The sequence below is a fragment of the Mustela erminea genome, chromosome 2 (assembly GCF_009829155.1).
Source record: "Mustela erminea isolate mMusErm1 chromosome 2, mMusErm1.Pri, whole genome shotgun sequence".
Lineage (NCBI taxonomy): Eukaryota > Metazoa > Chordata > Mammalia > Carnivora > Mustelidae > Mustela > Mustela erminea.
This window is the reverse complement of record NC_045615.1, coordinates 142,674,228-142,701,222: the sequence shown is the minus strand read 5'-3', so window position 1 is coordinate 142,701,222 and position 26,995 is coordinate 142,674,228. Positions and strand designations below refer to the sequence as shown.

General features: G+C 40.0%; 1 protein-coding gene across 4 annotated transcripts in view; it reads right to left on the bottom strand.

Moving 5' to 3' along the window:
• THEGL (theg spermatid protein like) overlaps positions 1–26,995 on the bottom strand; it is a 51,567-nt gene that overhangs the window by 13,154 nt on the left and 11,418 nt on the right. For 2 of the 4 annotated variants that reach the window (XM_032334391.1, XM_032334389.1), the window contains exons 2-5: positions 23,187–23,217; positions 13,851–13,916; positions 6,928–7,056; positions 3,216–3,353 (exon numbers count right to left, since the gene is read on the bottom strand). In XM_032334391.1, the coding sequence (XP_032190282.1) occupies positions 3,216–3,353; positions 6,928–7,056; positions 13,851–13,916; positions 23,187–23,217 (364 nt within the window). The remainder of the gene's footprint in view (positions 1–3,215; positions 3,354–6,927; positions 7,057–13,850; positions 13,917–23,186; positions 23,218–26,995) is intronic. The other 2 variants (XM_032334390.1, XM_032334392.1) reach the window with 2 other exon arrangements.

Sequence of the window (26,995 nt, the reverse complement as noted above, 5' to 3'; positions counted from 1 at the left end):
AATGATTTTTCTGACTCTATTGAAGTGATCACATAGTTTTGCTTTTCTTATTCTATTAATTTGATGTATTATGTTGATTGTAGTCTGTTGATTCCAACATATTCTTGTATTCCTGGGATAAATTCAACTTGTTTATGAGGCTTTGTTAATTTTATTTCATTCTTTTCTCTTTCTGTTCCTCAGATAGCCTCAATTAACCTATCCTACAGTTTGCTCATTCCTTCTTCCAACTATTCAAGTCTGCTGTTGAGCTCCTCTAGTGAATCAGTTAAAATATATGACACAAAGTCCAAGTTCATATAATACATTTAATGGAGAGCCCTGTGTGTCTTCATTAAACGCTTGCTTTTTTTCCCCTTCACATAGTTCTAACAAGCTTAGTTATCTGTTTCTAATGCACAGAATTGGGGGGGAAAAGAAGCTAGTTAAAACTATGGAAGCAGCTAAGTGTCCATTAGCATATGAATGGTTAAAGAAGATGTGGTATATATACACAATGGAATATTATTCAGGCATAAAAAAAGAATGAAATCTTGCCACTTGCAACAACCTGGATAGATCTAGAGAGTATAATGCTAAGTGAAATAAATCAGTCACAGAAAGACAAATACCATATGACTTCTTCCATGTGTAGAATTTAAGAAACAAAGCAAATGATAAAGTAGAAAAAAGAGAGAGAGAGAAAAAAATAAAAAACCCAGACTCTTAACTCTTAATAGAGAACACACTGTGATTAACAGAGCAGAGATGGGTGAGCAGAGGAGTGAAAAAGGTGAAGGGGATTAAAAGTACACTTATCTTGGTAAACACTAGTGATATATTGAAGTGCTGAATCGCTATATTGTATACCTGAAACTTACATAACACTGTATGCTAACTACACTGGAATTAAAGTTTTCAAAAAGAGGCTAGAGCCCATTCCCCTGACCGCCCCCCAAAAAAAGGACAGGAAAACCATAAGCAAATATCTAATAATCTAAAAGCATAGAAGTCAGAATATTTAGTCTAAAGAAAAACTGTGCTTCAAACTTGAACAGCTCCTGGGAGGTTTTCCATATTGAAATATAAGAGTTTATGTTCATAATAAAGATTCAAGCCAATGAATGAATTCAAGCAAAGAAATCTCCTTAGGAAAGTAGGGAAACAACTTAGAAATACAGAAAGCTCTAGCATTCAAGAGGGTTTCACTTGTATGAAACAACAAACTCGGGTTGTGACATATTACTACTGGTTATTTATCCCAAAGATACAAATTGTGATCCAAAGGGGCACCAGGACCCCAATGTTTATAGCAGCACTTGTCCACAAAAGCCAAACTATGGAAGGAGCCCAGATGTCCATCGACAGATGAGTGGATAAAGAAGATGTGGTCTATGCATACAGTGGAATATTACTCAGCCATCAAAAAACTGATATCTTGCCATTTGCACTGACACGGATGGAACTGAGGGTATTATGCTAAGCAAAGTAAGTCAATCAGAGAAAGACAATTATCATATGATCTCACTCATATGTGGAATTTAAGAAATAGAGCAGAGGAACATAGGGGAAGGGAGGGAAAAATAAAACAAGATGAAATCAGAGAGGGAGACAAACCATAAAAGACTCTTAACTACAGCAAGCAATTGAGGGCCGCTGGAGGGGAGGTGGGGGGGGATGGGGTAACTGGGTGATGGATATTAAGGAGGGCATGTGATGTAATAAGCACTGGATATTATGTAACATTGATGAATCACTGACCTCTACCTCCAAAACCAATAATACATTATATGTTAATTAACTAAACTTATATTTTAAAAATAAATTAATTTTAAAAAGTTGTGACATTAACAAAGAATTTCTCTGGATTATATATACAGATATATAAGTGTATAAGTAAATATAGATCTATAACTATCAAATTATATGTATATTTTAACAAAATTAGCAGATTTTGTTGAATGAACTAATAAGCAAACAAAGAAATTTTGTTTGAGGAATTGGGGCTCTTTTGCTGGAGTCTATGATGGAAAAAGACCCAAGTTGTCCGGCTCAATCTCTCTATGAATGCAGGAATCTTTTCTAAAATCCATGTAAACTCATCATTCCAGCCTGTGCTTGAGTGAGCATTTTCAGGGGTTGGGGTGAAGGTGGCAGTTGACTTCTCCAGATAAACATTTCCATTACTGGAGAGCTGGTCAGAAAGATCTTCCTACACCTAGCTGACACCTGCTGCTCTGTAACTTCCTTGTTCTAGATCTAATTCTAGGATCAACACGAAGTAATTTTATTTTTCCTCCTTCCCTTGTTCAGACACTGACCCTTTCAATATCTGCGCACAGCTACCACTGCTTTCCTTGGTCTGTTCTCTAAGCTAAACATGTCATTTCTCTTAACTATATTTCATGCAACATAGTTTCCAGAGGCCTCAGTATTTCACTCAGCTTCTGAATACTCTCAGATTTATTATCAGTTTCTTTAGGTAGTTTATCAGTTTCTTAAGGTAGAACATCCATAAGTGAACACACACACTTAATGCATCTTAACTAAAGTACTAGACAGTAGTGCTGTTCCATTAATGCAACTTAACATTTTTCCAACAACCATATCACAATCTTAGCTCCCATGTGGAAGTACTACCTAAGCTATCTTTTAAGGACAAGGAGAAATTCAGCATTCAAAGCAAAAGGAAAAACATCTGAAAAGTCATAGAAACATAAGAGGAACATCAAGTTCTACAAATTGCAAAAATTTATGTTTCATTTGCCTGTTTCCTTTGAATTGGCTGACAATGCTAAGTTCAGAGTGAATTTGAGTTTCACCACAATTTGAGTCAAATGTGATTACTGGTGGGGCGCCTTGTGGCTCATTCAGTCAAGTGTCTTGACTTCTGATTTCAGCTCAGGTCTGAGGGTTGTGAGACCAAGCCCCAAGTCAGGCTCCATTCTGGGCAGGGAGTCTTCCTGAGGTTTTCTCCCTCTCTCTCTGCCTCTGTCCCAACCTACTCATGCGTGCTGTCTCTCTCTCTCTCTAAACAAACAAAACCCGCAAATATAATTACTGGTGAGGATCCTCTGATTACTGACAAGTGCAGCGTACAGTTGAGTTTTTACCCTGATCCTCCGAACCACAAGTTGACTTCTAGTTTATGAAACTACATACACTAAGATAAGAAAGATATTGTGAGGTTTAATGAAATTTAATTAGAATTTATGGAGATTATCAAGGTACTCTACCTATTTATTAGATATTCTTTCCTGAATCTGTTGGGCTGTGCCAGCTTCTGGATCCTTTTGGAGGGTCGGCTCAACAGGGCAGAAGAAGGGATCTCCCAAATTCCAGACTCTCTACCGCAGCTGTAGTAATATTGAGCCCTGGAAGTTACAGAAGAGAAAAGAACTGAGTGAAACAAGTATGAATTCCAGTAACAGTAATTTCTAATGCTGACCACCAACTCCAGGCCTAGGAGGAGGTATGACATTTTACCCCTTTATTGCTGAGCCATTTTCCACATGGAGAGAAATCAGAAATGGTTGCAGCCCTCAAGCTCTAGCTGGCTTCTAATATCCTATTCCAAAGTGGATTAATTTTCTGTAATAAACTGTGTTCTTTTAAATGACCAAAAAGGGGGTCTGGGTGGCTCAGTTAAGTGTCTGCCTTTGGCTGGAGTCATGATCCCAGGCTCCTCCGATCAAGTCCTACACTGGGCTACTGCTTAATGGGAGTCTGCCTCTCTTTCTGGGGCACCTGGGCGGCTCAGTGGGTTGGGCCTCTGCCTTTGGCTCAGGTCATGATCTCAGGGTGCTGGGATCGAGCCCCGCATCGGGCTTTCTGTTCGGCAGGGAGCCTGCTTCTCTCTCTCTCTCTCTGCCTGCCTCTCTGCCTACTTGTGATCTCTCTCTGTCAAATAAATAAATAAAATCTTTAAAAGTAAGTAAATAAATAAATAACCAAAACATAACTAATGGAAAGGGAAAATTTGCTCCTTTAAAACCAAATATCTTATTAGTCTCTCAGTGACATCAATAGAGTTTGCACAGATCTTAAAAGGAAAATTAAAGGCTATATAAACAACTTTATGCCAACACATTTTAAAACTTAGGTGAGGGGCGCCTGGGTGGCTCAGTTGGTTGAGCCTCTGCCTTCTGCTCAGGTCATGGTCTCAGGGTCCTGGGATCCAACCCCGCATCGGGCTCTCTGCTCAGCGGGGAGCCTGCTTCTTCCTCTCTCTCTCTGCCTGCCTCTCTGCCTATGATCCAAAATCTTCAAAAAAGAAATTTAAAACGTAGGTGAAATAGATAAAACTCTTTGAGAGACACATACTACCAATGCTCATTCAGAAAGATATAATCTGAAGGGCCCTTGTCTCGAGTTTCCTAAGCAATTCCATGGCCTTGCTGCCACAGCACCAGCTTTGTTTGACCAAGCAGCCTCCAGGCACCTTAAACTGACCTTAGCCCCCATCTCACAAGCACATGCCCTAGATATCAGTCCACCAAGTCATAAGTTAATGTACATTCCTGATATGACTTCACCAACAGCCCTGTGACCAAATCTCCAACTCCCAATGCCTTTCTTTCTTTATGCATCCTTTAGATATGAGTCCCAAGAAGCTTACCAAAGCCCTGCTCTTTTGTTTGAATTGACCAGTCTGGCCTTGGCCTAGGAAGTCCAAAGCACTCCCGCTGCAGATCCTAACGAGGCAGGGGCCCCGGGTCCTGCATCTCTCTACAATCTGCTTTAACTTCACATGTGACTCCTCGAGGCATGCCACCTACTTCTAGGATCTGTGAGGAACAAACTTCTCTATTTTCTCTATTTCAATTTCTGTTATGGTTTGTTCTTGAACTGTGACCCCATACCTCACTGAACAAGCGTTATTTTAACATATTCATAATAGCTGTATATCTATTAAATAAATCAAATTTATAGTTAATGAACTAGAGGGTATTATGCTAAGTGAAATAAGTCAGTCAGAAAGACAAATATCATATCATTTCACCCATATGTGGAATTTAAGAAACAAAACAGATGAACATAGGGGAAGGGAAGGAAAAATAAAATAAGAGGAAAACAGAGAGGGAGGCAAACTGTAAGAGACTCTGAACTCTAGGAAACAAACTGAGGGTTGCTGGAGGGGACGGGGGGTAACAGTTAACTGGGGGATGGGCATTAAGGAGGGCACGTGATGTGATGAGCACTGGGTGTTATATGTAACTGATGAATCACTAAGTTCTACCTCTGAAACTAACAATACAGTATACGTTAATTAAATTGAAGTGAAAATTAAAAAAAAAATCTTTCAACCAAAAAACTCCAGACCTAGATGACTTCATTGTGGATTCTATGAAATACATAAACAAGAAATGCAAATTTTATATACTTTCCAATTGATTCTATGAGAACAGAATTACCAAAAACAAGTAAAGACACTACAAGAAACAAAGACATTACCACAAAGACACTATAAGAAAAACCCAGACTAATAACCCTCGCAGGCACAGATACAAAAATTTTAATTTTATTGGAACACAGGCATGCTAGTTTTCATAACATCTGTGACTGCTTCCTGCTACAATAGTGGAGTTGGGGTAGTTGCAACGGAGACTTTGTGGTCAACTTTACTATCTGCCCACTTCCTGAAAAAGTTTGCTGACTTTTGACTAAAGTTGTAATCAAAAAGAGGTGAGAAATGGCTGCCTTGATTATCTTAGAAAACAAACTTCAGATAAATAATGGTATCTACACCTTTTTCTGTTATTTTTACCTCCCTCACTACTTGCGCTCATTCCCTCCCCCACCCCACAGTCTTTCTTCAAAGAACCAACCAGCAGAAAGCCTAGTTATTCAACAAACATGCACTAAAAGCCAATTGGCAATGGGTATCGATTATTACCTTTACATCTAATGATTAACTAATGGTAATCAAGCCCGTGGCGGTATACAAAATCCACCAGAAGCTGCCTGGATAAATAGTTCATGCACAACAATGTTGTAGATGGCACATATCCCAGCCTAATATTGCCAATTTATCAAAAAATTCAAGGGGCACCTGGGTGCCTGGCTTGAGGAGCCAACTCTTGATTTTGGCTCTGGTCATGATCTCGGGCCATGGGATCAAGCCCCATGTGGGGCTCCATGCTCAGCAGGAGTCTACCGGAGATTCTTTCTTTCCCTCTCTCTTTACAACCCCACAACTTGCTCTCACTCTCTCTTTCTAATAAATAAATAAAATCTCTTTAAAAAATATTTTCATGCAGGGGCACCTGGGTGGCTCAGTGGGTTAAGCTCTGCCTTTGGCTCAGGTCATGATCTCAGGGTCTTGGGATCGAGCCCCACATCGTGCTCTCTGCTCAGCGGGGAGCCTGCTTCCTCCTCTCTCTCTCTCTCTGCCTGCCTCTCTGCCTACTTGTGATCTCTCTCTGTCGAATAAATTTTTAAAAAAATCTAAAAAAAATTTTTTAATGCATTAATTTTTTATTCTTAAAGATTTTAAAAATTTATTTATGACAGAGAGAGAGAGCAAGAGAGGGAACACAAGCACCGGGGAGCTGGAGGGGGAAAAGCAGGCTCCCAGCTGAGCAGGGAGCCTGATATGGGGCTCGATCCCAGAACGCTGGGATCATAACCTGAGCAGAAGGCAGACACTTAGCAACTGAGCCACCCAGGCGCCCCTACATAAAATAAAATCTAAAAACAAAAACAAAAAACCCTCAAAATCTTGGTAAGCCAAAACATTATAAGATATAATACAAGTTAGCAATAGCTAACTTGCTCTGGAAAAGGTTTACTGTAGCGTCAGATTAGGAAATGTATAGAATCTTTAATCCTCAATAATTTTTTTACTACAGATTGGATTATTAACGGCTTTCAGATAAAGGCTGGGTTCCGTGTTCCTTTTCCCTAGGGACTCCTGATAAAGTAACCGGATAACACACAAACACTAACCTGTTAGGTACATATTGGTGGGAGACTTCTTTGGGATGGGCAAGCTCCTCGAGTCTCTTGGTCAGCTGAGTTTTCAAAGCAGTATGGGCGATAGGCCAAATAGGATCTTGATTCCCCCAAAACAGTTTTCTGTTTAAAAGCAGAAAAATCAAATGGTAAGGAATTCACTACTAATGAACATCTTATGATGTTCTCATCTTATGATGGCTTACACACTGATTTTACTTCACTTCCAGAACTATCTCTATTACAGAATTTAACAATTCCCAGTCATTAGAAACAGGTCAACTACTTATACAGTTAAAATAAAAAATAAAAGAAGATTGTTTTACCTACTGTCCTAAAACATGGTGACCAAAAACAAACCTATTTTCTGAAAGAGTTCTGTTTCTTCCATTATATAATTAACACTGTAATTTATAATCAGGTCAACATAAAAGAGGCATTCCATCTACCTAACACTGAGCTCCCGTGTGGGTGAAGCCCTATAGCAGGGGGTCAGAAAATCAAACAGGATCAGGGTAACATTAGTAGCTCCCATTTGTGAAATACTGTGGGCCAGGCAGTGGGCTCCGTACTGACATCAGATCTTAGGCATGTTTCCTGAGGAGAGAAAAGGAGAATCAGTGAGGGATTCACCTGAAAAGGCTTCGTGGAGGAAAGTGAAAGGCACAGATTTCCAGAAATGAGGCATATTCCATGTTGGGGTAACTGAGAAATGGGAATCATCAAGTACGGGTCAAGGCATGTTTGGACAGAGGCATGTTGGGAAATAATTAAGTAACATTGTTACAATGGGTAGGGAAGGCAGAAGGTGTCAGAAGAAGGTACCTTGGTAACCTAACTGAACTAGGCATATAACTGAAATTGCCACTTAATTGAGCTTAACTATTTAAAAGGCCCTGTTTTTTCTAACTTTATCTATATTTTTGTATACAATGTTTATTTCTCTACTTTGCAAGCATCAGCCAGTCACCATTAGAAATATTAATGAATGGGGGCGCCTGGTGGCTCAGTGGGTTAAGGCCTCTGCTTTTGGCTCCGGTCATGGCCCCAGGGTCCTGGGATCAAGCCCCACATTGGGCTCTCTGCTCAGCAGGGAGCCTGCTTCCTCCTCTCTCTCTGCCTGCCTCTCTGCCTGCTTGTGATCTCTATCTGTCAAATAAATAAATAAAATCTTTAAAAAATTTTTTTAAAATTTAAAAAAAGAAATATTAATGAATGAATTAATATTCCCATCCCCTACATTCTGCTGATTTCGTTTCCTATATATGGCTTAAATCTGTCCATTTCTCCTTATCCCTGTTGCTACTTTCCTTGTCCAGATCTCATCATCCCCATCATTGCCAGAGTGATCATTCTAAACCCCAATCCAATCAAGTCACCCCCTTGTTAAAGAGTCTTTAACAAGGACTCCCAACTCCTTACCATGGCTTACAAGGTCCTCCACAATTTTGACAAAGAGCACTGCTGCTCCAGCCTGTAAGTTCACCCGAAGGGAAGGAGCATGACTTAATCTTTTGGAGATTTCCCCCGGGACAGTTTAGGGCTGTACATGACACGTGTCCTGTCACAGTCTGATGAATGAAAGAATGGTGAAAACTGGGGACTCACCTGCTGGTGATGTAAAACAAAGAAGAGAGGAGACAATGACCACAGGGAGAAGAGGAGGCTACAGCAGAAGTCAGGGCCTCAGGTGGCAAGGGTCAGAGTGGGAGTGACTTTGGGGAAGATAGTAACTCTGTTTCCAAAAGAGAAGACTGGTGGAAAGAGGTAAGAGCACCATGGAATGGGAGAGGAAGATTTCAAAAGAAGACATATCAAATACATCAGAAAGCATCAAATATAACTTAGACATCAAGAATGGAAATGGGGGGGGAAAAAAAAAAAGACAATGGGACTTGGCCAGAAATAGAAAAAGTGAAAAGCTTCTTAAGGGTAAATACCAAACCTCTGGTGGAGAAAGGCTAAGGCAGTCAGGGATTAGGAAGCAGAGGTGACATATATACAGTTGACCCTTGAATAATGAGGGGTTAGGGGCACTCACCCCATGCAGTTGGAAATCTGCATAGAACTTCTGACTCCCCCTGAACTTAACTACTAATAACCTAATGTTGATCAGAAGCCTTACTCATAACATAAACAGTCAATGAACACGTATTTTGCTGTATTCTTACAATAAAATAACCTAGAGCAAAGAAAATGTTATTAAGAAAATCATAAGGAAGAGAAAATACTTTTAAGTACTGTACTGTATTTATAAAAAAAAAAATCTGATATAAGTGGACCCATGCAGTTCAAACCTGTGTTGTTCAATGTTCAACCCTGTATATTGGTTTTGTATTCATTGTTTCAAATTCAAAGCAAAAGGTACTTTAGACACAGCAATTATGTCAGTATAAAATATATGGTCCTGATGATGACTTCTAGGGACTGAACCTTTATAAGATCATTATCTGCTTGAAAATTTTGGCAATAAGGCACCTAGGTGGCTCAGTCGGTTAAGTGTCTCATGATCATAGGATAGAGCCCTGTGCTGGGCTCCACAGTCAGTGAGAAGTCTACTTGGGATTCTCTCTCTCCCTCTCTCTCTCTACCCCTCCCTCTCATGCTCTCTTTCTCTCTAAAATAAATTAACAAATCTTAAAAAAAAAAAAAAGTGTCACTAAGTCCTGATGTTTCCAAAATAGTATCTCCAAGAATTATCATGTATTCTCCTGAAGTGTTTAATTTGTATTTCCAAATGCTTACTAATGTCTCAAAAGCATCCCATATGACAAAATGTACCTCCCTCCCAAATCTGTCCCCCTCTCATATTTCCTTTTGCAGTTATAGTAACATTTTCCACTTTATTTCTAAAAACAGAAACCTACAAATCATATTTGACTCCCCCTCTCCCTCCAGTCTCTTCAAGTGTCACTAAGTCCTATCCATCTCCATCTTGCCTCTAGCTTTTCCTATAACCCTTAAAGCCACTCTCTTAAGACAAAACTTCATTATTTCTCTCCTGCTTTATTGTAATAGCCCCAAATCAATCTTCTTGATTCTAATTCTCCACGCTATCAAAGGGACCACGCCTTTCTAAAACAGCCATTGTGATATAATATAGGTAAATGGGCTTGGTGTGCAATGAACATAGATTGAAATCCCAGTTTTGGTACCTGCATTCTAGGTTACTTAACTTTTTTGAGCTCAATTACCTAATAAAATCAAATTTTTTAATGGTTTCAAAAAGGAGTAATTTGGAGAGGAGTGTTCTAAGATTACCGACAGTTCTAGCAATATTCATTAACACATCTCTTATCAATGTTTATGTGTATGTAGCCATCCATGAAAAAGAGACAATTTAAAGGATATTATATTCTTTGGCCAAAATTAACAAGACAGTAAACAACATGTGTTGGAGAGGATATGGAGAAAGGGGAACCCTCTTACCCTATTGGTGGGAATGCAAGTTGGTGCAGCCCCTTTGGAAAATAGTGTGCAGGTTCCTTAAGAAATTAAAAATAAAGCTTCCCTATGACCCTGAAATTGCACTACTGGGTATTTACCCCAAAGATACAAATGTAGTGAAAAGAAGGGCCATATGTACCCCAATGTTTACAGCAGCAATGGTCACGGTCGCCAAACTGTGGAAAGAACCAAGATGCCCTTCAATGGACAAATGGGTAAAGAAGATGTGGTCCATATACACTATAGAGTATTATGCCTCCATCAGAAAGGATGAATACCCAGCTTTTGTGTCAACATGGACGGGACTGGAAGAGATTATGCTAAGTGAAATAAGTCAAGCAGAGAGAGTCAATTATCATATGGTTTCGCTTATTTGCGGAGCATAAGGAATAACACAGAGGACATGGGGAGATGGAGAGAAGTGAGTTGGGGAAACTGGAGGGGGAGATGAACCATGAGAGACCGTGGACTCTGAGAAACAAACTGAGGGTTTCGGGGGGTGGCGATTGCATGAGCCTGGTGGTGGGTATTACAGAGGGTATGTATTGCATGGAGCACTGGGTGTGGTGCATAAACAGTGAATTCTAGAACACTGAAAAGAAATTTTAAAAAATAAAAATTTGATAAAAAGAATATTATGTTCTTAATTTTAAAAACAAGCACTTCGAAAATTAAACTTTCAAGTTATAGTAAAGTTTCAGGATGTAACATTAATATTCAAATTCTATTGACTTCATATACACCAGTAATGAACAATGGGAATTTGAAACTAAAAGCAGAAGACTACTTACATTAGCACCAAAAAAATATAAATACATACATGTAAATCTAACAACATAAGTATAAGATCTCTATAAAGAAAACTATAAAACTCTGGTAAGAGAAATCAAAGTAGAACTAAATAAATGGAGAGAGAGTCCATGTTCATGGATACAAAGAGCCAATATTGTCAAAATGTGAGTTCTTTCCAACTTGACCTACAGATCCAGTGCAATCCCAATCATTGTGGGATAGTGAATATCCACAAGTCACATCGTGGATATTCTTTCACAAACTGGTTCTAAAATTTGTGTGGAGAGGCAAAGGATCCAGAATAGACAATGCAATATTGAAAAAGAAGAACAAAATCAGAGGACTGCCAGTACCTGACTTCAAAACTTACTATAACCCTACAGTAATCAGACAGCGGTATTGGTGAAAGAATAGACAAAGAGATCAAGGGAAAAATACAGATCTAGAATCTAGAAACATCTTTCACAAAAATTAACTTGAAATGTATCATAGCTCTTAGTGTACAACCCCAAACTATAAAACTTCTAGAAGGTAATGTAAGAGAAAATCTAGGTGACTTAACTTTAGCAACTCATTTTTAAATATGACCAAAGCATGATCCATGAAAGAGAAAAATGGATAAGTTGAACTTCATTCAAATTAAAAACTTCTGCTCTGCAAAAGACACTGCTAAGAGAATGAAAGATGAGCCACAGACTAGGAGAAAATACTTGAAAGACACATATCTGACATCTGACAATCTTACAATACCAATACCACAGATGGGGTAGTTTATAAACAGAAATCTATTTCTCACAATTCTGGGAGTTGGGAAGTCCAAGATCAAAGCGTCAGCAGATTTGGTGCCTGTTCTCTGGTTCACAGTCAGGCATCTTATCGCTGTATTCCCACATTGCTGAAGGAGCAAGGGAGTTCTCTGAGGTCTCTTTCATAAGGACATTAATCCCATTCATGGGTGCTCCATCCTTATGATTTAAATCACCTCCCAAAGGCCTTACCTTCTAATACTATCATGTTGGGGATTAGGTTTTCAATTTATGAATTTTAGGGGAACATAAACATTCAGTCTATAGAATCTCATAAAAGATTGGTATTCAAAATAGACATAGAACACTTACATTTCAACATTAAGAAAAACACCCAATTAAAAAGTGCAAAAGAGCTGAACACATATGAAATATGCTCAGCATCAGGTCATCAAAGAATTACAAATTAAAATAATGAGAGAGATACAACTATACACCTTTAGACTGGCCAAAATACAAAACACCAAAGGCTAGTGGGGATGCGGAACAACAGGAAGTATTTTATTCATTGATGGTGGGATTGGTAGATACTTCAGAAGATGTTTACAATTTCCTACAAAGCTAAAACATTCTTACCATATGATCCAGAAATTGCATTCCTCGGTGTTTACCCAAATGAGTTGAAAACTTTTATATACATGAAAACCTGCACATCAATGTTGATAGCATCTTTATTCATAATTCCCAAAAACTGGAAGCAAACAATATTTCCTTCAAGAAATGAATGGATAACCAAACTGTGGTACAACGAGATAATGGAATATTCATCAGTGCTAAAAAGAAATGAGCTACCAAGCAATGAAAAGACACAGAGGAGCCTTAAATATATATTTATGTTAAGCGAAAGAAGCCAATATGAAAAGGTTATATACTGTATCATTTTAACTATATGACAGCATCGAATAACTGTCAAAACTGTAGATAGAGTAAAAAGAGCAGTGGTTGCCAGGGTTTTGGAGAAGGGAGCACAGAGGGAAAGAGGCGAATAGGTAGAGCACAGGTGATTTTTAGGGCAAGGAAAGTATTTTACATAATACTGTAATGGTGAATACCTGGCATGCATTTGTCAAAATCCAGAGAACTGTAAAACACAAAAAGTGAACCCTAATGTAAACTACAGACTTTAGTGAGTAATGTGTCAATATTTCTTCACCAACTGTAATAAATGTGCCAGACTAACACAAGATGTTAATAACGGGAAAAACGAGAGGAGTGGTAGTAATACAGAAACTCTCTCTGTACATCTGGCCAGTTTTTCTCTACACCTAAAACTGCTTTAAAAATAAAGTGTATTATTTAAAAAAAAAAAAAAACAATAGGAGATCAGGGGGAAAAAAGGAAAAAATTAAAGCTTTCCTCAAGAGACAAGAAAAGTGGGGATCCTGTGGTCAAGGCTCAGAGGTCACCAGGTCCTACTGGCCGGAGAGCCAGAGAAGAGGTTTGCTCTAGGCAGAGGCTTAGAGACGGTATGTTAGAAGCAGCAAAGTTGAATCCAAAGGATGGACTCAAGAATTTCAAAGTGGTTTTCAAACCCATCTGCTTATTAGAATCATCTGGGGGTTTTTAACACTCCCAAAGCCAAGGCTGGACTCCAGACCAAGTAAATCAGATTTCTGGGAAATGGGCCCAGGTATCAGTGTTTTAATAGGTCCCCAGGTGATTCCACATGCAGACTAATTTGAGAACACCGACTTAGGGGTAGCCTTCCATGTGTTGACTTAACTGAGGGGACAATATTGGTTCAGTGGGTCCAGCTGACGACAGAGTAGATAAACCTGGGATGCAAGGTTAGTGGGCAAGTAAAAACAATACTTACCTATTTAATGTAGGGAACACAGTCCTCCCAAACAAGTCTATGGGATGTTGTCTTACCTATCTGGGGTTCCCCATTGTTTTTTGGGCCTAGAAAGATCTTGGATTCTCTTCCTAGAAAATAAACTAACAAATACCAACTGATTAATTCAGAGAGAATGCTTTAAATATGATTATATCAGATAACTCCTACTCAAACAAATCCCATCTTGTGGAGGGGGGGGAGGAAACCCAGAACCCTATTTGATGTGATCTGAAGAGTAATGAAAGTTCAAAGTATTCAAAAATATTGTGGACCCCAAATTCTCACTCCTGAAGTCATGATAATATAGAACATAGTGAAACAGAGACAATAAATATGCAATAAAACTAAGAGTTTATTGTCTCCAGAAGACCTCAGATAAAATGCACATTTCATGGAAAGAATTCTCAATTCCCAAACTAAGTTAATTTGTAAATGGCCTGACGGCACTGGATTCTGAGGAGATTGCATAGATAAGTTTCAGACAGAGTATTTGGCTTTGGGAAAGCTACGAAATAGGCAAAATATGCTTTGAGTACCACTCAACCCCCTTTTCTTCCCTACTCTACTCCTTTGAACCTTCCCTGTTTGTTGCAGGGGGGAAAAAAAAAGAAATACACACACACACACACACACACACACACACCTATATGTGTTCCTCCACATTTCCAAGCCTCCCTTCAGTTGCTTATTTTCTTTATTATCACATAATGTATTATTTGCTTCAGGGGTACAGCTCTGTGAATCATCAGTCTTACACAACTCACAGCACTCACCATAGCAAGTACCTTCCCCAACGTCCACAACAGTTGTTTAATTTTTTATTTTTATTATTTGTTTGTTTGTTTTAGAGAAGGGGGAGGGGCAGATGGAGAGGGAGAGAGAGAATCTAAGCAGACTCCATGCGCAGTGTGGAGCCCTCCATGGGGCTTGGGCTCACGACCCTGGGATCATGACCTGAGCTGAAATCAAGAGTCAGAAGCTTAACCAACTGAGCCACCTAGGCAGCCCTCCCTTGTTTAGAGCCATGTGCATAGTTACATCCAACTTCAGCAGAAGTGTGGAGTATCAATTCCAGGGCAAGCTAAGAGCTTAGGAGCTAGTGTGCCTCCCCCATCTCCCTCTTCCCCTGTTGCAGTGACTCTGGAAGCCATATATTCCAGATGGCATAGCTAATAGAAGAGCCCAGCCATCTGACACTGGACTGCAACATGAGGGAGAAATAAACTTTTACTGCATTAAGTCATTACTGCATTAAGAGCCTAGCATCTTGTTACCGCAGCATTGCTTGCTATTGTGTTTTGTAGAATTGCTGAATTCCCTGTTTGTATTCATGATCTAATAATTTTCCTTCCCTCTTCTTTCTGGCTTCATTACTCTCCATGATTTTATCTCCTATATCACCTACTGATACAGGAGATACCAGTTTTTCCCGTCCAGGTTAGGATTACATCCAGTCAGTTCTGCATCTTAGTGAAAGCATTTTTTTATTTCGGCCTGACAAGTTTTTAGGTCTTTTATCTCTGCAGACAGGGTCCGGTGTCTTCTATGCTTCTTGCAAACCCAGCTAGTATGCTTATGCTGCTATCCTAAATTCTTGTGTAGGTATATTGCTTCTATCTGTTTTGAGCAAATCTCTGGGGGAGAGTTCCTCTGCCTTGTCATTTTGCCAAAATTTCTGTCTTTTGCGTGTTGTGGAAGATGGCATCTGCCCATTCTCTCATCTGCAGGTAGGGGGAACTCATGGCTGCTCAGGAGGCCCTCACAGAAGAGTGAATAATCTCCCCTCCTGTGTCCCAGGTTTCCGTCAGGTCCCTGTCCTCAACCTGTCCGGTCCCGGACTGCTGGCATGCCTAGCGCCACAGTTCTGTGTTTTATCTCTGGCCTCTGGCAGGGATTCAAAACCCCCAATCTTAAAAGACCCAGAAAGTGCGGACCTGCTCCCCTCCCCCAGAGAATAACCGTGCCATACGGGCACCATTCAGTCCCAGAAAAGCAGTTGCAGGGCCACACAGGTGCGTGAAGCATATGGTGAATGAAACGCAGTAAAGAGTTGTGACCAGGTATCTGCCCTCTGTGCACACCTCTGTGCACGCCTGTTCCCAGATGTGGAACAGCCACTCAGTGGCGCCCAGCAGATATTTTGTCCTTGCAGAGGCAATATACCCTCTTCCAAATGTACTCTGGGAAGGAGAACATTCTCTCCCAGTGTAACTCAGAGGATCCCCGCACCATGATGCCTTGTGCAAACCCTACGAGCTGCTCTCTCTTCCCCTCTCCGAGAAAAGGGCTCCCTTCCCTCTGCAGCCCTGTGGCTGTTCTCTCCTCCAGTTCATGGCTCCGAACCAAGCAACTGCCACATTCTCTCTCTCTAATTGTGCAGACTGTTTTCTTAACCCTTAGCTCCATTTCCTAGATGTTCAAAATGATATGTTGATCTGGCTGTGTTCAAGGGATGAGGCAAGCTCAGGGTGCCCCTCCTACTCCATCCTCTTACCTCTCCTCCCAAGATTTCATTCTTTTGATGGCTGAGCAATAGTCCATTATTTCACATCTTCTTTATCTACTCATCAGTCAATGGACATTTGGGTTCTCTCCATGACTTGGCTATTGTTAATAATGCTGCAGTAAACAACATCAGGCGGCGTGTATCCCTTTGAATCAGCATTTTTGCATCCTTTGGGTAAATACCAAGTAGAGCAATTGTTGGACCATAGGGTAGCTCTATCTTTAACTTTTTGAGGAACTTCCAAACTGTTCTCCAGAGTGGCTGCACAAGTTTGTATTCCCATCAACAGTGTAGAAGGGATTCCCTTTTCCCTGCATCCTTGCCAACATCTGTTTTCTGTGTTGTTGATTTTAATCATTCTGACAGGTGTGAAGTGATATCTCATTGTAGTTTTTTTTTTTAAGATTTAATTTATTTATTTGACAAAGACAGTCAGAGAGGGAACACAAGCAGGGGATGGGGTTAGTGGGAGAGGGCAAAGGAGGCTCCCCATTGAGCAAGAAGCCCAATGCGGGGCTTGATCCCAAGATCCTGGGATCATGACCTGAGTGGAAGGAAGCTGTTTAACGACTGAGCCACCCAGGAGTCCCTCTCATTGTAGTTTTGATTTGTATTTCCCCAATGATGAGTGATGTTAAGCATCCTTTCACGTATCTGTTAGCCATCTGGATGTTTTCATTGGAAAAATGTCAGTTTATGTTTTCTGTCCATTTTTTAACTAGGTTATTTGCTTTCAGAGTGTTGAATTTTGTAAGCTCTTTTTTTTTTAAGATTTTTATTTATTTATTTAACAGAGAGAGATCACAAGTAGGCAGAGAGGCAGGCAGAGAGAGAGAGAGAGGAGGAAGCAGGCTCCCTGCTGAGCAGAGCCCGATGCAGGACTCGATCCCAGGACCCTGAGATCATGACCTGAGCCGAAGGCAGTGGCTTAACCCACTGAGCCACCCACGCGCCCTGATAAGTTCTTTATAAATTTTGGATACGAACCCTTCATCAGATATGTCATTTGCAAGTATATCCTCCCATTCCAAAGGTTGCCTTTTAGTTTTGTTGATTGTTTCCTTTGCTGCGCAGAAGCTTTTTCTCTTGACGAAGTCACAATAGTTCATTTTGCTTTTGTTTTCCTTGACTCAGAAGACATATTTATTTAGTAAGAAATTGCTAAAGCCAGTGTCAAAGAGGTTACTGCTTGTGTTTTCCTCTAGGATTTTGATGGTTTTCTGTCCCACAGTTAAGCCTTTAATCCATTTTGAATTTATTTCTGTGTATGGTGTTAAGGAAGTGGTCCAGTTTCATTCTTCTGCATGGGGCTGTCCAATTTTCCCAAAACTCTTTAGTGAAGAGAAATTTTTCCACTGGACATTCTTTCCTGTTTTGTTGAAGCTTAGTTGACCATATAATTGTAGTTCTCTATTCTGTTCTCTATTCTGTTCCATTGATCTATGCATCTGCTTCTGTGCCAGCACCATACTGTCTTGGTCATTACAGCTTTGCGATAGAGCTTGAAGTCTGGAATTGTGATGCCTCCACCTTGGTATTTCTTTATCAAGACTGCGTTGGCGATCTGCAGGCTTTTGTGGTTCCACACAAATTTTAGGATTGTTTGTTCTAGCTCTGTGAAAAATGCTGGTAGTATTTTGATAGGGATTGCATTAAATGTATAGATTGCTTTGGGTAGTATAAACATTTTAACAATATTTGTTCTTCCAGTCCTTGAGTATGAAATTTTTTTTTCATTTCTTTGACTCATCTTCAATTTCTTTCATAAGTGTTTCATAGTTTTCGGAGTACAGATCTTTCACCTGTTTGGTTACGTTTATTCCTAGGTATCTTATGGTTTTCAATGCAGTTGTAAATGGGATTGGTTCCCTGGTTTCTCTTTCTGTTGTTTCATTATTGGTATATAGAAATGCAGCAGATTTCTGTACATTGATTTTATATCCTATGACTTTGCTGCATTCATGTATTAATTCTAGCAATTTTTTGGTGGAGTCTTTTGGGTTTTCTCCATAGAATATCAAATCCTCTGCAAATAGTGAAAGTTTTATTTCTTCCTTGAGAAGGATTTGGATGCCTTCTCTTCTTGTTGTCTGCTCGTTGAGGCTAGGACTTCCAGTACCATGTTAAATAGCAGTGGTGAGAATGGACATCCATCCCTGTCTTGCTCCTGACTATAGACGAAAAGCTCTGTTTTTCCCAATTGAGGAGATATTAGCTGTGGGCTTTCTGTATATGGCCTTTATGATGTTGAGGTATGTTCCCTCTATCCCTACTCTATTGAGGGTTTTTTTATCAAGAATGGGTGCTGCATTTCATCAAATGCTTTTTCTGCATCTACTGAGAGGATCATATGCTTCTTATTCCTTCTTTTATTAATATGGTGTATCACATTGATTGATTTGTGAATACTGAACCCCATATAGTTTTATATATTCCTGCAGCCCAAGAATAAACCCCACTTGATCGTGGTGAACGATTCTTTTACTGTACTGTTAGATTTCATTTGCTACTGAAGAAAGTTAAGTCATCACATTTTTGTTGAGAATTTTTACATCTACGTTCTTCAGGGATACTGGCCCTAGTTCTTTTTCAGTGGGGTCTCTGTCTTAAAATAAGCACTGGCCATGGTGTCAGGTAGGATTCAGGCCTGACACAGTGTGGGCAGATCCTTATGTGAAAGACATGGTCTCCCTAACTAAATGGTGACTAATGCCTCAAGAAGATCCTTTTAGGGGCGCCTGGGTGGCTCAGCAGGTTAAAGCCTCTGCCTTTGGCTCAGGTCATGATTCCAGGGTCCTGGGATCAAGCCCCACATCAGGCTCTCTGCTTACCAGGGAGTCTGCTTCCTCCTCTCTCTCTGCCTGCCTCTCTGTCTACTTGTGATCTCTGTCAAATAAATAAATAAAATCTTTAAAAAAGAAGCTCCTTTTAGAAGAGTGGGAGGAGGCAAGGCAGATTAAATCTTTAAATCAGGGGGCGCCTGGGTGGCTCAGTGGGTTAAGCTGCTGCCTTCGGCTCGGGTCATGATCTCAGGGTCCTGGGATCGAGTCCCGCATCGGGCTCTCTGCTCGGCGGGGAGCCTGCTTCCCTCTCTCTCACTCTCTGCCTGCCTCTGTGCCTACTTGTGATCTCTCTCTGTCAAATAAATAAATAAAATCTTTAAAAAATAAAATCTTTAAATCAGATTATCTATTTCCATGTTCCTCTGTCTAATTCATTTGTGCTGCTTCAGTCTTTAAGTTATAAAACAACAGGAGGCCAGAATGGTCAGTCTCATCTATAAATGAAAATAACCATGTCCATCTCAAAGGGTTGCTTGCCTAGCAACTTCTAACCATGAAGTATTCAATAAATGTTAGTAACTTTTTCCTTTCCCTCCCACGACATCTAGTATGACATCTTGTATATAGTCAATGCTCAGCAAATGCTAACTGATTTAAATTAAATTGGTACTTAGTGGCTTAAAATATAAACTTAGGGGCACCTGGGTGGCTCAGTCAGACAGCAAGTCAGTATCTGACTCTTGGTTTCAGCTCAGGTCATGATCTCATGGGTCAAGAGACAGAGCCCTGCATCAGGTTCCATGCTTTGGGAAATCTGCTTCAAGATTCTCTCCCTTTGCACCTCCCCACACACGTGCAAGCATTCGCAAAGGCACGCGCTCTCTCTAAAATAAATAAATCTTTAAAAAATAAAGAAAATATAAACTTAGTTTAAGTGCTTATAAGGAAAAATCATGGAACCGTCAGTAAACCTTTATCACTTGAATAGGTTTCTAGACAAAAGACAGGTTTAAAGTTAGTAAGAATGGTACCTCACGTCCATGCTCTTTTTTCCCTAATGTCCAATACTCTGGACTCCTCTAATTTTCCCCCTTTGCTATTGAAGTTAACCTATTTGCTTTTTGTCCCTCAGGACTCTGCTGCTTAATTCATGAGTTCCCAGTCCAAAGTTCTCAAATCCTTAAGGGACCTATGAGGATAATAATGGGGGGGGTCCACAACTCTAAAGGTCAAGTGGCATCCTACACCACCCACAGTCAGGCTGTAGAGGCTACCCCAAATACCCAATTTGTTTCTGAACTATATCATCTCCATGTTACTTCATGCTGATTGGAGGGTCTGATTATATGTACATCTGCCCTTAATTTTTAAAAAAATAATAAATGTGGCTTGTTTTGTAAACAACAACAACAAAATCTTTCAAAACACGAGATTGTGGTTGTTAAGTAGAGAAAAACAAAATATTTTTTGGTGGTAAAACATTTGTGATCAGCTATGTAACTGATATAATGCAACCCCCAAGTCATTCCTGTTAATATCTAGAAACAAGGAAGATACTGTCAATTGGGGGGAAATAAAAATCTACATTCTTATTCAGCAGCAGAAGGGCTTCATCAAGTCAGCCGGGCATGAGCCAACTTTCCAGGGAGGAGGGCTAGGTGGAGGAAAAAGAAAGCCAGAGTTGCAAACGAAAACATCTTATGTACCTTAATCTTAGAACACAAGTGAGCTTCTGGCTTCTGTCTTCACTTCCAAGCCAAGGTTTCTCTCACTACCTTTTTTCACTAGCTAAGTAAAGTTTTTTTAAATGTATTGTTTTATAGACCAATGACAGTTGCCTCATTTATTCCTACTGACATGTTAACAGAGTTGTGACTTCAACTGGAAATAATCTCATTAACATTTGCTAATTCTTAGTGGAGGTCTGCCTATCACCTATCCTCTTCTTTCACTTCTTGTGGATTATGTCAGCACAAATCCACCCTGTCTCTTTATCTTAACACAGTTTCCCCCTTCTTTCATGCCATCTTTACCTCACAATGTGTAGTCAGGGTTGTGGACGGAAACAAAAGAATGTGGTTGAAGGATTTTCACTCTTGAAAGTTAAGTTCGAGTTTGTTTGTTTTTTTTTTTTAATGAGGATTACATTGCTGTTCCATGTCTTCATTGGTTATTAGTCTCCTATAATTTGCCAATAGCTCAGAAAGTTTTTGAAATCCTTACCTTGAGTGCAGAATAATAATATACCTTTATGTAGCAGTAGTTATGGAAATGATTGCAGGTCAAAACTTTTGGGGTAATACAAACAACTCTCTCAGTCAAATGCTCTTTTACATTTAACTATGTTGTTTATTTGTTTTTTTTTGTTTTGTTTTAAGATTCTATTTATTTATGTGACAGACAGAGATCACAAGTAGGCAGAGAGGCAGGCAGAGAGAGGAGGAAGCAGGCTCCCTGATGAGCAGAGAGCCTGATGTGGGGCTCAATCCCAGGACCCTGAGATCATGACCTGAGCTGAAGGCAGAGGCTTTAACCCACTGAGCCACCCAGGTGCCCCTACATTTAACTATGTTTTTTATATTCAGAAAATATTTTCTTCCATAAAAATCAGGCACAGCATATTCCGTTAACAAGATTCTTTTTTTTTTTTAAGATTCTTTTTAGACGACAGGAATAAATAATAAAGATAGCATAGCTTTCTCATAGAATCAAGCCAAATTAACCACCCAAATAAAACATTTTCTTCACAGTCTTTTTTTTAAGTATAATACTTATCAGGTATAAACTATTTCACTGTCTAGTTAGGAGAGTTTGCTCACCCAGAATACTTTTATTTGCAGTAGTGTGGTATTTTAAGTGGGTACTTGGTAATACTTGGTAAATGTTAGTTCTACCAGCTCTTCTAATTCAGCCACCAAACAACCTTGAGAAAGTGACATAATTTATCTGAATTTCATTTTCCCTCAGTAAAATCTAGCTGGTTATATCTGCCCTATGAACTGAGGATTCTTGTGAGAAAAATGAAAATTTTCTCAGGATTCTTGTGAGAAAAATGAAAAATTTTTAACTGCAAAGTATTACATAAAGGTAAGGTGGTACTATTTACTTCCTGAAAGCGCTGAGGAGGAAAAACAAACTAGAAAGCATAGCAAATAAACCCAAAAAACTCTAGGGGTGCCTGGGTGGCTCAGTAAGCTGATCATCAGATTTTTGGTTTTGGCTCAGGTCATGAGATCAAGACGAATAGGGCACTGAGCTCAGCAGGGAGTCTGCTGCTCCCTCTACCATTACCCACCCTTGCCCAAGCTTCCACTCTCTTGCTCTCAAATAAATAAATCTTTAAAAGAAAGAGAGAGAGAGCTCTCCTTATCTCAAGGATGGGGGGGGGGATCCAAAAACTCTAAATAATAATTGTAAATGTTAAATAATAACAACAAATATGAATGATTTAATCCATTTTTTCAAAGAACAGATACCAATGAAATTATTATTATTTACTTCCCATCTAGATGAGCCATTGATATTAATCTTTGGTATTTCTCTTTAATGATTCTACTCTGTTACTTCTTCTAACTCCATTCTTAGCCAAACAAAGAGTAAGCACCAGTTTTCAGGAGGCATCTGTTTTGTGTACTATACTTACACGCTTTCTTTTTTCTATAGTGAGCACTTTCTCGAAATTTCATTAGCTACTGTACTTGAAATAGAGACAAGGGGAGATGGAGATACAATGACACGGAGCTTCACACAATCTGTGACATGAGATTGTCAATGCAGCATCCCAAGTCCCTTAAAGGTTCAGACCCAGCATGTGACATACACCTAGGATTTAGCAAACCAGTAAAACACTGAGTGAATCTGAGGAGAGCTCTCCTGCATCTCAATCTTCTTACCCCATCTCACTTCTTAATCAGTTTATCTCTCATTTCCTTTTTATACAGGAACTGTCATGAAAAAATGGCCTAATGAAGAAGAAAAAGTACAGGAACCCCAAAGATAGGCTTTTCCTTCAGATGCCCCAGATGGAGTATGCCCCATCAGCTAGCTAGTTGGGGAGAATACTACTATCCCTACAGTCTTACCGTTTTCTTGCAATGCCACAGACACCAGGTTCTACAAAAAGAAAAGTAAAAGCAAACATTAGATTTGATAAGAACAGAGAGATGATAAAGACAGCATCACAAATCAGTAAAAAAGAGACTGTGAAAAGTACCTAGGGGAATGGCTAAGTTAAATATGTCACACCATGTACCAAAATAAATCACAAGTAAATCAAGGAGTTAAATATTTTTTTTAATTGAACTGGAGCTAAAATAAGAGAATATCTACTTAATCACTAGATTTTAATCTGAGTTAAAGGTGACAAGAGAATACAGAAATAATATAAATAAAAATATTTAAAACTTAAAACTTTTATGTGCCAAAAAGTAAAACCTGAAGAGGAAATGAAAATATCTGGCAGCACATATGACAAAGGCTTAAACTGAGATTATAAAAGTATAGAGGAATAAGAAAAACACCGAGGTATGTGTCAAAACTTGAATGGACAAAGGACAGAAATTAAATTCATATATGAAGACATAAACACGCATATAAAGACATACAAATAAAAGTTCACTCTTGGGACGCCTGGGTGGCTCAGTTGGTTAAGCAGCTGCATTCGGCTCAGGTCATGATCCCAGCGTCCTGGGATCGAGTCCCACGTCGGGCTCCTTGCTCAGCAGGGAGCCTGCTTCTCCCTCTGCCTCTGCCTGCCTCTCTGTCTACCTATGCTCACTCTCTCAAACGAATAAATAAATAAAAAAAAAAAAATCTTAAAAAAAAAAAAAGTTCACTCTTGCTTGTAATTAAAACAATGTAAGTAAAGAATGAGATTTTTTTAAACTATAAAATTAGCAAAAAAAAAAAAGTTTTGCAGAGGATAATGAAACTAGATGGGTAAGATGAGATAAGTACTCTTTTGTACTGCTGTGGAAACCTAAACTAGTATACTTTATGAAAAATAATTTGGAAGTATAAGTCAGCAAGGCTGACATCCTTAATGTAATTCTACTTGTAGAAATGTACTCTAAAGGGGCACCTGGGGGGCTCAGTCAGTTAAACATCTGCCTTTGGCTCAGGTTATAATCCCAGGGTCCTGGGATCCAGCCCCACATCGGGTTTCCTGCTCAGCAGCGAACATGCTTCTCTCCCTCCCTCTGCCTCTCCCCCAGCTTGTACCTCTCTCTTTCTCTCAAACAAATAAAATAAAATCTTTAAAAAAATTATTCCAAGCAAAGCAAAAAATCGATGCACAAAAATGTTCATTGTGGTATCAGTGGAAAATTGGATAAACCTTAAGGTCTAAAACAGAATAAATGGTTAAGAAAATTAAAAATCATGGTTCGGGGGACCTGGATGACTCAGTTGGTTGAGTGTCTGACTTCAGCTCAGATCATGATCTCAGGTCCCTAGATCCAGCCCTGCATTGGGCTTGCCACTCAGCAGGAAGTCTGCTTCTCCCTCTCCCTCTGCCCCTACCCTTGCTCATACTCTCTCTTTCTCTGTCAAATAAATAAATAAAAATCTTTAAAAGAAATCATGTTCCCTGGTTGGCTCAGTTGGTCAGGTGTCTGACTCTTGATCTTGGCTGGTCTTGATTTCAAGGTCATGAGTTCAGGCCCCACAGTGGGGCTCAGCATCGAGCCCACTTAAAAAAAAAATCATGTTTAGTTTTTTGCTAAATGTGGGAGAACACAGATCATACGGGCCAAGTTATGTAAAGGCCTATTATAATAGGCCTCATAAGGACAGCTCGTTCCAGTTTTTTTGGGGGGGGGAATTTTTAATCACATCTGAGAGTTCTGAAGTACCACTGCCTACCCTCTGAAGTATTTTAGGTAAAGGAAAGTGGGTGTGCTCTGGCATCAGACAGGCACAGCTCAAGCCCCAGTTCTGGTACTGAGCCATACAAACTTTGGCAAACTGCTTAACTTCCCTGAGACCCAGTTTCCCTTTGTAGATAGGAAGGTAACGGGTATGTCTGTATAAAGATTAGTGACATATATGTGAAGTACCCTGCATATCGTAGATGAGTGGTGATCCGAATCATTAGTGACAACTTCAGAGTGTCAATGTGGGAGCACTGCAGGAAACACAGCAACCCAGTAGTGACTGGGTTTCTACTATGCGCAGCATGATGCCAGTGTTGAGAGAACAAAAGTGAGTAAGATAAGTTCACCTCTCAAGGAGTTTACAGCATAGTAGTAGATAGGTTACAAACTTTAAAAAGATGGAATTTTTGAATTGGGATGTTTTCTATTACTCTACTTTTTAAAAAAGATCTATCTATTTATTTTAGAGAGGGGAGCACAGACAAGTGGGCGGAGGCCCAAGGGAGAGGGAGACAGACAGAGAGAAGCAGACTCCCCACTGAGCGTGGAGCATGATGCAGAGCCCTGTCTAAAGACCCTAAGACCAGCACCTGGACTGGAATCAAGAGTCAGATGCCCAACTGACTGAGCCACCCAGGCGCCCCATCTATTACTCTACCTTTTAAGGCTCAGCTGACTCAGACCTAAGGAAAAGGGGAGAATGGTCTACAAATACTCCCCTAGTGTCCAGTCATACTGTCACCCATCACAGATGCAACACTTGTTCCGTGGATTTTTAGTGTTTCACCAAGCTTGGTTCCCAGCTTCTACACACAGGTCAGAGAGTCACTATAACACTGAATCAATCCTAAAAACACTTCTACAAATACTGATAATATGAATGACTAACATTTCTCCCATAGGCAGAGATTGCACCTTTTTTTTTTTTAAAATTTGACAGACAGATCACAAGTAGGCAGAGAGGCAGGCAGAGAGAGACAGGAGGAGGAGGCAGGCTCCCTGCTGAGCAGAGAGCCCAATGCGGGACTTGATCCCAGGACCCTGAGATCATGACCTGAGCCGAAGGCAGAGGCTTTAACCACTGAGCCACCGAGGCGCCCTACTTTTTTATTTTTTTTAAACAGAGGAAGAGAGGAGCAGAGCTTAGAGAGGGAGAGAGAGAATCTCAAGAGGCTCACACCCAGTGCAGAGCCTGATGAAGGGCTCAATCTCATGACCCTGAGATCATGAACTGAGCCAAAATCAAGAGTCGGACACTGAACAGACTGTGCCACCCAGGCACCCCTTGCACTCTTTATTTTAGAAATACTTTTGATGTTATTTCACCAATTGGTGGGACAGAATAGTTCTCAGGTGGCTAATGTCCCAAGCAAAACATTGTTACAATGGTTTCCAAATTTGTCTGCAGATTAGAACCACTCTGGGATTTTTTAAAAATTGTGGAGCCCAGGTCACACCCTAGGCCACAATCTTTGGAGATGGAACATAGGCACTGGTATTTTTCAAAGCAGACAATTTTAGGCTCTGCCACAATATTGTTTAATGGGTAAGACTACTGACTTTGGAATCAAACAGGCTGAAACCAAATCCTGCCTCTAATCAGACAGAGGAAAAGCATTTCAGACTGAGGAGATGGCAAGTGTAAAGGTCCTGAGGTGGAATCAAGCAAAAGACACAGGAAGATAGCTGGTCAGGGTGGCTGGAGGGAAGGGAGCAAGTGAGGGCAGCAGGATTTGTGGTTGGGCCAGAGCCCAGTGAGCCTTGCAGGAGTCACGCTTTTATTTAAATGCTACCAGAAGGAAGTCCCTGAAGGATTTTGAGCAAAATGATGAATACCAGCCTCCTCTAAGAGATAATCAAAACATTATGGCTGCAGTAGGCCCTTTAAATGTCGGTATTTTATTCTGTATCACACAAACTACACCACTCACGTTGCCACCTACAGCTAAAAAATGCCATGATCCAAGCCATTTGATGGAAAAGGCTGCCATCTGCTGGGAGAGAACCTCATGATGAAG